General features: G+C 38.7%; 1 protein-coding gene across 2 annotated transcripts; it reads left to right on the forward strand.

Moving 5' to 3' along the window:
• LOC107669877 (2-phosphoxylose phosphatase 1) lies at positions 1-11,831 on the forward strand. Of its 2 annotated transcripts, XM_016462305.1 has the most exons (6): positions 1-159; positions 2,164-2,305; positions 7,088-7,249; positions 7,330-7,456; positions 9,093-9,232; positions 9,752-11,831. In XM_016462305.1, exons 2-6 carry the CDS (start codon positions 2,227-2,229, stop codon positions 10,771-10,773), a joined length of 1,530 nt encoding a protein of 509 aa, XP_016317791.1. In that variant the 5' UTR covers positions 1-159; positions 2,164-2,226; the 3' UTR covers positions 10,774-11,831. The 2 variants fall into 2 exon arrangements, with proteins under 2 accessions (XP_016317791.1, XP_016317792.1); XM_016462306.1 differs by lacking the exons at positions 1-159; positions 2,164-2,305 and adding an exon at positions 5,636-6,169.
• Positions 11,832-12,200: the final 369 nt, after the last annotated feature.

A 12,200-nucleotide genomic window follows, 5' to 3' on the forward strand; every position in this document is an offset into this window, starting at 1 on the left:
CTCAACAAAATGTCTGACACACACACACACACACACACACACACTCGATTTATATTGTTAGAGGCTCGCAGCAGGGCTGGTTGATCATTCTTGACGGGCAGATGGATCACGGCTCAGATCGACTCCTCTGAACGGAATATCTCGGCTCTGTTCGGTCAGGTAAAGCGGGTTTCCCTCTTCTCGTGCCGTGACGCGTCTGTACGTGTGTCTGATCCGCTGATCTCACTGAACCATTCAGAATTACATATGCAGCGTTCCCGTTTTCCATACGAATTCTTCTCATGTTCCTTTTGCACGGTTTCCCGAAGACACCGAAGTTGCGCTATTCAGATCGCAAACTGATCGTCTTCACTCGTAAAACACGACAAATTGACATTATATATGCAGAAAAACAGGAGTTTTAAGATTCAACACTTTTAGACAGTGACATTTATTGTGTAAAATGCGTTATTAAATGCGAGCTGTCATCTGCAACATCTCCATATGGCCTATAAAGAAATAAAATCCTGTAAAGAAAATAGTAAAAATATAGAAACACATTTCAGTAAAATCCAGTAAATATATATATAGTTATTAGAAATGTAATCTTTGCATTATTGTTGGTTTCATACATGCATACATATACAGTATATACAAACACTCTCTCTCAGTTTATATTGTTAGAGGCTCACAGCAGGGCTGAGTCTGATCATTCTTCAGTGGTATAATCTCAAAGAGGGGTAAATTATCAAGGTGTAAAAAAAATGTTTATTTGAGCAAAACATGCCTTTTTATATAAAGTAGATAAATATATGAACTAATTAACTTTTAAATATATGACCTTGAGACACTGTAATGAGGGTCTTCAAGGGTGTTTTATAGTTTTCTATAAAACTTACAAAATGTCTCTTTTCATTTCAGAATCCTAAAACATGTTCATTATAAAAGAGTGTGCATTCAAATAATTGTTTAAATTGCATTTTTGAATTGTTTTAGCCTTCACTAGTTCATTTCAATAATCCTGCGGTGTGACAAATTTTGACAGTATCACTGTCACGTCGTCTCTCCTTTAAAATGAGGCCATAAAACAGCATGAATAATAATTACACAAAAAGTACTAGTTTTAGATGGAATAAGGCATGTCACACTGCAAGAGACTGCTGTCATTAGAACCACAGGGGTTATAATTAAATGATACCAACAGCAAAAAAAGGTGACAAACCGCAGCTGCAAAAATTGGTGTGATATCACATTTTTAAAATGTCAGTGCATATTTGTTCTCATCTCAGTATTTGGAGTTTAGCTGCAGAGGAGTGAGGGTGTAGTCCAGGAAGTGGTTTAATGCTCTCTGGCGCCTTTAAACATATGCTCAGTTCATCAGCCGTGCATGTTTGTATGTGCACTTCAGATTTGGTCAAAACGCTCATCGTAGGAATTTAAAGGGATAGTTCACCCAAAAATGAAAAAGTGATGTTTATCTGCTTACCCCCAGGGCATCCAAGATGTAGGCGCGTACACACCTCACGCACCGGATGCTGTGCGCGCGCTCAAAGCAGTTGGACATAGTGGTGTATTAGAGGTAAAATATGATATAAATACTGTTCGGTTTCTCGCACAAACCGATCGTTTCGTGTCTTAGGACATCAATGTGTCGTCACGAGCCGCAGGGTTTAATTTGGATTTGTCTGTGCATGTTTTTTTTACTCTCATAGATTTTGTTACCATTGCCATGCATTATAAGACTGATAGACTGCAATGGCTGGAGTTAAAAATCATCATTTGTGTTCTACTGAAGAAACAAAGTCACCTACATCTTGGATGCCCTGGGGGTAAGCAGATAACCATCACATTTTCATTTTTGGGTGAACTATCCCTTTAAGGGCACAGCTATTATCTGTATTTAGAGTTAATAGCAGTTTTTGCTTCTGGGATAAATTACACGTTGCTTCTTGGTGCTGTGTGTAGGTTTGTCAGTTTGTGTTTCACCAGACTTTGGCTGTCCTGTATCATGTTTTTTGCTGCAATATGCCTATAAAAGGGAAACCAGCACTGTGGGGTTTTCATTACAATGTTTGTGCTGAGCAATCTGTCCTTGTAACATCTCAACATTTGTTAAGCATTGCATGCATGTTGTGTTGTTCGTATGTGTGCAATATTAAGTTTCCGTTGCTCTTAATTTCCCAGGTGACCGTAAGTGGGCTGTGCATGTATGGCTGATGGACAGGAGTCCGAACCAATCACAGGACAATGCTGGCACGAAGCCGTTTCATGCTGGTGCTGGTGGTGGGTGCCCTGCTGGCGGTGCTGAGTTTCAGCCTGCAGTATTGTAAGTGTAAAACACAATGTATGATTTCAGTCACATTTCCTCTGTATGAACTTACAGCTATTCATGCATCCTCTAAGTTTTCTCCGGGGACTGCTTTGTATGTGTGTTTAGCGTGTCAGGTGGGAATATAACCTCCGCTGAATTGTATTTACATTCTTAGTATGTGCCTGTGTGTGGGTTTTATGTCCAGTGGGAATATGGTCTCAATTAGACTGCATTCAACACACTAAACAAAGGCATTTCCCTTGAAGATATGATATACATATATATATATATATATATATATATATATATATATATAATGAATTGACACTGAAGACTGGAGTAATGATGCTGAAAATTCAGCTTTGCATCACAGGAATATATTAGATTTTAATGTATATTAAAATAGACAAACGTAATTTTACATTATAATAATATTTCACAATATTAAATTTTTTTCCTGTATTTTTGATCAAATAAATGCAGCCTTGATGAGCAGAAGAGTCTCCTGTAAAAAACATTAAAAATTGCTCTGATCCCAAACTTTTGACCGGTAGTGTGTATATATATATATATATATATATATATATCATGAATTGTTCCCCGTTTCAGTAGAACACAGTTTTAAGGGATACTATTTTAATTGACTGCAAATTAAAAAAGCAAACAAATAAAAAATACAAATGGTGTCTTTATACTCTTACAAAACAGAATGGTGGTAGCATCATGGTATTACCTTGTCAAAAACACTATGTTAGTACCATGCCTGGCCACCATAAACACCCTCAATATACTGATTTTTTGTCAATCAATATAGGATTTTTTTTTTTCAATTATGAATTCTTAAATGTCTACAAAAAGGTACTGTGGCAGTACTTTGAAATATACCATAATACTAAACTTCACTCCAGGGTTTTTCCAAGTATACCATTGTATGGAATGGTGCATGTCCAACAAACCATGGTACTTTTTGGGGTGTTTTTGTAAGTGTAAAGACACTTTAAGTCACTTTATTCTCTTGCATCTAAGATAGCAAGATCTAAAGAACTGGCTTGTAGCAATGGCATCTGCTGTATAAAAGAAAGCATCAGATCTCACAAATGAAATGCTTTCTGCTTGATACTCTGCTCAGAAATATGTCAAACAATATAAAGTTATCAACAAGTAGTGATTTTTCTTCTGTATTGTGAGAAAAGTCAGTTGTTTTCACGAGAAGGTCCATTTATGACCTTTTGATTAATCATGAGGTCAAAACAAAAAAAATTAAACGCATGCATGGATGAATTGTCCATAATAAGATCTATAACATGAATTAGAAAATCTCTATCTGTCATTTTCACTGGAAGATCCAGTTAAGACGTTCTGATTAAGAATTACGAGGTCAAAAAATAAATAAATGTACAATCAGATCTATAATATGCATTTGATTAATATGCAAAATAAATATGGTGAGCTTTTATTTCATGCTGACTTTAAGAAGAAAAGTACAGACAGACTCTCTGACCTCTGAGAATGTTTACATGAGCTTGTGAACTAGAAGAAGTTGGGGGCTGCCAACCGACACATGGATGATACTTCACTGCCGATTGGTTTGACAGTCTAAATGCAATCTCTGAAATCAGTAACTGGAAATTTAAGTTTACATGACATTTTTAAGAAGTGAAACCGAGCAGTCCAAAAACCTGGAAGACCTAAAGTCATTAGCGAGAGTATGGTTTGCAGCAGAGAAATGTTTATGTATTTTTTTTTTTATGCATTGGTCAATCAAATTAGCTTCTGAGACAGATTATTCCCAGATTAGACAAGTAGGTATAACTGCAGACCGGAGATCTCCAAAATGGGGCGTGAACTCCAAAAGTGGGCAGAACCTCCAAAATGGGGCGGGGTCTCTTCGCGCAAAGACTTTCACCATTGGCTCTGGCTTCGGCCAATTGTTATTGACTTACATTTCAAAATAAAACTTTTTAAATTAAACATTGTTTCTAGTTGATCTAAAATAAAATATGCTATATAAGTAAATATTCTCTGTGAGAGCAGAGCCCAAAGCTCATGGCCAGTGGTGTTCGGACTGGAGTTTGAACCTCTGCTTCATGATGTAAACGGGAATCACCCGCGAGCCGTCAGCGCAGGGGAAAGATTTTACTCTATGGCTTTGTTCCAAGCAACGGGGGCATCCCCGGGCACGAAATTCGCAGGGTAGGAGGGGGTAGTGACGCTGGGTGTAACTAAAAATGTGCCATTGTCCGGTGAGGTCCGGTTGGGGAGTTACGGAACGATCTCATATCGCATAATCTTATTAACTGTTTATCTCCTGAACTGCAGCTTTCTTTACCATGCTATTCAGCGCCAACCCCACCGTGCAGTCAATTTCACTGGTTAAGGTTATGGTCAGGTGTGGGGTAGGTTTAGGGGTTAGCATTTATTGTAGCATAGTGTAGGAAATCAACACATTAATTGACACAACCAATAAAAACTTTAGAATGAGCTGTGGGGCGGAGTTTGCACTGAAGTGGATTGGGGAAAAAATTGCGCATGCGTGTCATGTGCCTGTCTGTCAATGGGAGGAAACCACGCCCTATTTTGGAGCTCCCACCCCGTTTTGGAGTTCCCGCCCCCATTTGGAGATCTCCGGGCTGCAGTTATACCCTTCTCAGATTAGACCCCAATGTCCCACGTCCTTGACTGAAAATCCTCTTTCGCAGATGACTGCGGTTATTTGTATCTGAGAAACCAGCCCTGCGTATATAAGCAGATTAAACGTTTCATGTCACAGTGACAGCTACAGGAAAATCCCGCTAATTTAGTCGTTTAAAAGCACAGATGGTAAGAATTTGCAAAGCCAACTCGAATGAAACCAAACTTGACATTTTTTTGACAAGGCAAGCAGGGATTGGTCAGTGATCACTTTAATACCCGCCCTCTGCATCCCACAGCCAATCACAGTTGAGTCTTAGCAACAGGCCAACATAAGAGAACCACATTTTTGTTGTGTTCAGGCATGCACATGTGTTTGGTGATAGTAAAGAGTTGACCTTTGACCTGGTTTACCGTCTCTCTCTGTACTTAAAACATTTCACTCAGCTTCAGAAAATAGCATCTGTTTACACACTTGGTTTATTTTGTAATGCAATAGCACTTTAAGTGTCTTAAATGCCTAAATGCATGTGTATTTTTGCTGAATCTGATTGTCATCCTTACTGTCTTCCTCACGTTGCCTGTTTCTTTTACCCTGTGTGAGGTCATTACTAATTCATTCCTTCCTTTGTGATGTCTCCAACAAGAGCTGAAAGCTGTCTGAATGTAGGACAGAACAGAGTCTTAAATTAGCCAAACTCTCTTCCTCTCGCTCTTTACTTCAGTTCACTCAAGCATGACTGATGTAGTTTTAAAGAAAGAGGCTCAAAGTCTGTTGAGACTGAGAGAAGGAGGCCATACATTGAGAACGTGAAAGATGAAAAATGACCCATTCGCATGCCATGAAATGTGGGTTACTGTCAGCATTGCTTCATTCCTGAAGTACACACTGCCAACAACACACACAATATCAGCCCGACGGCCTTGAACGGCACCTGCTTGATTTGTGTCTATTGTATTTGTGTTTAGGTGTGTGTGATTCTTTTTGTACACTCTACTCAGACTTACAGCTACAAAGAGCTCTTTGTGTGGCCGGGCTCTGCACAGAGGCTGAGCTGTGATTGGCTGAGAGCTCTGAGCGTATGCGTGATTGGTCAGGCAGCTTTTACAGGAGTCAAATGGGGTTTGATGCTGAATTAAAACCAGTATGAGGTGCAAACACACACACACCTGCACACGCTTGCTTTAACATCTCCAGAATGTCTGTCAGTGTACGAATAAACCAGCTAACTGTTATTCTTCTGTCTGGTGAGTTTAACTCCTGGTTGGTTAGGGTTAGTTGGAAATGCTAGTGTTTATCGTTTAGCCAATTCCCATTTATTAATTAATTTGTTTTAAGTTCAGCAACAGTATTTATATGCTTTCTCAGTTTTTTTTCATAATGTTCCGTACATATTTCCAATGTGAATGGAATAAAAGAAACTGAGAGTGACTATACTTAAATTTATGCCAAATTGTTTTGTTATATAACAGGAACAATGAAAAGTGTTAGCAATGCCTGGCTTACCTTGATGGCATGTTATTATAAAACACTTTTAATTAAGAGTTAGAGGGCGATGCTGCTTGTTTCTTTTATTAAAACATTTCATGTTATTTAAGGGTTACATCATACGTTTTCACATTTTATTCATTTTCTTTGAAATCCACTTATAATGTTAGTGAAGTTTTTTTTTGTGCCAAAACAATCATAATTTAGTTTTTCATGGTCTTTTTGTTGAAGCATCTTAGTTTCTATAAATGCTGGTTTTGGAAAATTCAAGGTCTTAATGCTAGAGTCTATTTTTATAGTGCAATTGGGTCTTTTACTCCTATGAACATTTTATTTGTCATAATTATGAGCCCTTTAATGAGTTGCTGCCATTGTTTATGTGTACTTAAAATGTAAGCATGCAGCTTAAATGTTCAGTAAAATCCAGATGTTGGTCTTGTGTTTTCATCTGTCACATTTAAGGATTGTAGCACCTTCTTTCTGGTAGCTGTCAGTCACTGGTTAATATCCGGTCAGACTCCTTGCTCTGCCCACATCACCATGGCGATTCCCAAAATTTAACAGTCCGCAGCACTGTGCAGTCTCAATGTTTGTTTTATGAGGTCAGAACTGAGGAAGCTGGAAAAAGTGTGTGCTTGTGCTTAATGACTCTCATAGTCCTTTCTTTCTTTCCCTAGTGCACCTCATTCCAACCAATCCGGTGGCAGAGCAAATGTCTCTTGGTAAAAGCAGAAAGCGTGTGAATCCGGTCCTCCATACGGATCCTCCTGCCCCAGACCCCATCCGAGACACTCACAAGTACTGCAATTACCCCAACCTCACTGAGCACGGCTGGGAGGGTAAGAAACCCACTCATTTCCCCTCTCACTCACCTGAAGACTCTCTGAGACATGTGCTGATGTATTTGCGTGTGTCGTAGGTCACAGTCCGGCTGACTACAGGCTGCTGTCGGTACACCTGATGATTCGGCATGGAGACCGTTTCCCTCTGTACTCCATCCCCAAAACCAAGAAACCCGCCATAGACTGTATACTATCAGAAAAGAGGTACATATGTAAATCATCTGATGATGAACCCCATATTTGTAAACGAACATACAACTTCTGATGCTCATGATCACTACAGTTACAAACGATACTGTTAGTCCATCTATCTATCTGTCTATCTGTCTGTCTGTCTGTCTTTCTACAGTATCTATCTATCTGTCTATCTGTCTGTCTGTGCTTGTCTTTCTACTCTATCTGTCTGTCTGTCTTTCTACAGTATCTATCTATCTATCTATCTATCTATCTATCTATCTGTCTGTCTGTCTTTACAGTATCTATCTATATCTATCTGTCTGTCTGTCTACAGTATCTATCTATCTATCTATCTATCTGTCTGTCTGTCTGTCTGTCTTTACAGTATCTATCTATCTATATCTATCTATCTGTCTGTTTACAGTATCTATCTATCTATCTATGTCTTTCTACAGTATCTATCTATCTCTTTATCTATCTATCTGTCTGTCTGTCTGTCTGTGTCTGTCTTTCTACAGTATCTATCTATCTATCTATCTATCTATCTATATCTTTATCAGGGTTTGATGTTTGTCATAGGGCATGCAGTTTATGAATCATTATCAGATTAATATTTTATTCCCGTCGTCGTCTTTTATCCGTTCCTGAGCCGTGTCTCTGTGGTTACGGCAGCATTGAACAGTCACTGTAACACTACTGAAAATAACACTGTTGTGTTTCCATGATTTCATTGTAGAGTTCTTACCAATGGCATGATAAATACTTTTGTCCAGAGTATTCCAAGAATTATTAATCACGCACCGCATATCATAATATCCCCATGATGGCTGAGATTTATGTATTACAAAGTAATCCTCAACCACAAATCCTTCTGTCTCTTTCCCTTTAACATGCTCTGGTTCTTCACATACACTCAAATATGCTTACCTTACCATCTAAATGCAGATGTACCCTTAGAGGTCAGATGACTCAGATTAACTCTGTGACCTGACTCAACCGGACTGTTATGATCTGATGGGCTCTGACTCAAAAATGAAGATGCATTATAATAAAATACAGTGATCTGACATCCCTTGTTCTCAGAAATCTCTTTGTGTGTTTAAAACTGCCTGCAAAGGGAAATAATACCCAGTTTGTTCGATATAGTTGTTACTTTCCAGTTTTGATCTTTCGTCGCATTAGACCTGCATTAATTCCATTCAGTAATTATTTAAATGATGCATGTTTCATGTAATCATAGTTCTGTTATGTATCAATTCAGTGTAGTAAATACTGTATCAGTGCTCTTGCATTGTTTTTGGCACATGCTGTTGTCATCTTCTAACGATGAGCATTCGTTTTCAGGAACAAAGCAGGTAGCAGACCTCTGCCCTTGACTTTTATTGTTTTTTTTTTTTTTTAAAAGTTAAATATTTTACTACAGACTAACCCAAAATTTAGTTCTAAAATAAAGTATTTGTGGTTTTATAATTAATCAAAAGGCTAAGGCATGCTTCCCCCTTCTGGATATGTCTAGTAATGACATGCTCACATTGCTCCTCAGAGTTATGTGTTGGCCTACTGTGTTGTTTTGATTGGTAAAGTCTCACAAATGTATCGCATCAAAATTATTTCTGATTTAAAATAAGTTCTAAAACACATTTTTTTGGTTGTAATTTTGCAGAAAGCCCTCTCACCCCCTCTTGGCCTCCTTCATTAGTCACATGGCTCTCAGTGGGCGTGGTCACTGGGACACATCACTGGGATCTCTGCCCAGATTACCCAATCACAGCACCTGTGAAATGGGCGAGCTCACACAGACGGGTAACCAATCACAGTGCACAGCAATAGAATATTTCTATATATACTGTATGTATATTAAAAAAATAAATATAAACAAACTTAATTACAAATTGAGTTATTTATTGTTTTATTCTAGGTGTGAAACTGGGTTGTTTTCATTAACTACTTGAAATAAAATACATATTAACGGAAATACAATAAAATATACTTATTTTATAACTTATTTTATTTTAAGTCAGGAGTTAACGTTTAGTTAGTTAACTTAACTTTAGTTAGTTTAAGTTGAAGAACTAAACTAACAAACTAAATCTGAAATAAAAATTAATTAAAAATAACTACTTAAAATTAAAACAAAAACTAATAAAAATGACAAAAACACACAACAAATTTACTAAAACTTAGAATAAAAAGATATAAAAATAAAAAACAAATTCAAAATATTAACTATTACAGTATATCAATGATACTAAAATAACCTTCATAAAATAACATTATTCTGCATTCTTACTAACATTTATTTTTATTTTTTCTCTTAATAAGGAGTCGTACAGCATTTGAAAAACGGCGATCATCTTCGCCAGGCTTACATCAAGCGTCACAATCTGCTTACTGCTGATTGGTCGCCGCAGCAGTTGTGGGTGGAGACTACAGGTAAGAGCCGCACCCTTCAGAGTGGATTGGCCTTCCTCTTCGGTTTCCTGCCACATTTCGATTGGTCACGGCTGACGGTAAAACTGCAGTGGAGTACGCTGTTCTGCGGTTCCTCGTGCGAATGCCCCGCACGCAACCGATACCTGGACAAGGAGCAGCACAGGCAGTATCGGCAGAGGACCGCAGACACGGAACTGGAACGCACATATGTCGCCATGGCGAAGACGTTGGGCGTGGCCACAAAGAATCTGAGGGCGGCCAATCCTGTGGATGCGTTGTTGTGTCACTTTTGTCACAGTCTTCCTTTTCCATGCTCTAGCACTCAGACTACATCAAACGCTCTGGATGAGGGGGCGTGTCTTACACTACAGCACTTTGCTGTGATTCGACGGCAGCAGAAAAATGATGAACTGGAGCGGCGGGAGGCGGGGCTTTACCGCCGATATGCTGTGCTCGCAGCACATCCGTACCTCAACCGTACCGCAACACGGATGGAGAGGATTGCCAGAGGAAGCCAAACGCGCAAAGGCAAGGAAGAGGCAGTCTTCGCTTTAGCATCTGCTCATGACGTAACAATGGCGCCGTTGCTAAGCGCGCTTGGACTGGAAGGGGTGGGATTTCCAAAGTTTGCAGCGCGGCTGGTGTTTGAGCTGTGGAACAGCCCGGAAGTGAAAGACAAAGACAGAAAGAGCGATAGAAAACGAGGAAAGTGGTTGGAAAATATGTTCATTCGTGTTCTCTATAACGGAGAGGACTTGACCTTTGACACAGCCTTCTGCCGTGACCACAATCGACACTCTGCTCAGCCGCTGTGCCCTCTGGGTAATTTCCTGTCTTTTGTGAGAAAGGATATGTTTAATATTGTCAATGCGACGAGTTACCAGCAGGCCTGCCACCAAATTGTACTGTAATTGTGACCATGAATGACTGGCCGAGCGCAAACGTCAAGGAAGGATGAGGAACAGGTATAGTTTACCCAAATATTCTGTACAGTTCTGTCATTATTTTTAGTCCCTTCATGACATTCCAAACCCATATGACTTTTTCATGGAATGCAACTGACAAAAATGTGATGAATATTCAATGAATGCAAGACTTACAAGCTCAAAAAGCTCCCTAAAAGTCCATACGACTTCTGCACTATATTCCAAGGAGTTTCCAGGTGCTTGTCACTGAATGCTTTCATCAAGAGCAGCAAAGTTTGGAATGACATGAAGGTGAAAAAATTATGACAGAATTTTCATTTTTGGGTGAACTGTTCCTTTAAGACTGAGTACTACTAATGTTATTGATGTAGTGTTACGTTTGTGGACCAAATAATTGTCCCTGCACAACATTGTTTTTGGTACACTTTACTAATCACACTGACAAAATTTGAAGTTGTTTACAGTAATCATTTTAAGCTGTGGGCTGTGACTGAATGTCTGATTGACGTTGTGACGTGATGTCAAGAACCCTTCAAGAGCACACAAACACACAAACAGTCAATTGTTGAAACACCTCTTGCCTTCATTCTGAGTCAGTGAATTAGGAATGCTGCACAGTCATTATGACAATCCCAGTGGTTTTGCTAAATATAAAAAAATGTTTGAACTGTCATTTTTAGACCACATTCCTTAAACACTTGTATTCGATTTAGGGCACTTCGCCACTTTATTGCAGAGTTCCTGCAGTGATCGGGAATCTGATGTTATTTCAGTTTCACATCTCTTCCATTGGATTTCCCGGATAAGTTCCTATTTGAATAGTATTAGCAAAATGTCTAGCACAATCATGTTGTCCTGACACTTTCCTCACATTGTGTGTGCTTTAAATTTCTTTTAGTGATTTCCCTTTGTTTACATATAATGTAAAGTTTAAAACAAAGGAGTGGTAGTATTTTTTTTTTGAGTACTGTAAAACTGATTCAATCAACCTTTGTATCATGAATGGTGTTCTTGTGATCAGTCTGTACTGCCACATTCCAAACCTCAAAACACATTTTTCAATAAAAGTATCATTTTGTCTAAGAACTTCACTGTGGTTTGTCTGGAAATACACATCATTTTGACTTTCAGCCACTTTGTAGCCCATCCAGTCCAAGATCCACCCACTTAGACAAGAACTAGTCTACTTTTGTATGTTTCATATGCTTGCCACTAGGTGGCAGGAGAGCTTCATCGGTGGCTCAGAGTAAGAATCCAGTCAAGTGACCTCAGGTTGAGTCAGCATTATAGAAATAGAACAAACATCAGTTCAGTGGTCAGCATTATACATACACTAAATGCAGAAAGCCTCTTTGGCTTTGAGTCATTATTGTTAAATATGAGATTGCAAATCATGCTGACTAGTTTTTAGC

The sequence above is a fragment of the Sinocyclocheilus anshuiensis genome, unplaced genomic scaffold (genome assembly GCF_001515605.1).
Source record: "Sinocyclocheilus anshuiensis isolate Anshui unplaced genomic scaffold, SAMN03320099.WGS_v1.1 scaffold272, whole genome shotgun sequence".
NCBI lineage: Eukaryota > Metazoa > Chordata > Actinopteri > Cypriniformes > Cyprinidae > Sinocyclocheilus > Sinocyclocheilus anshuiensis.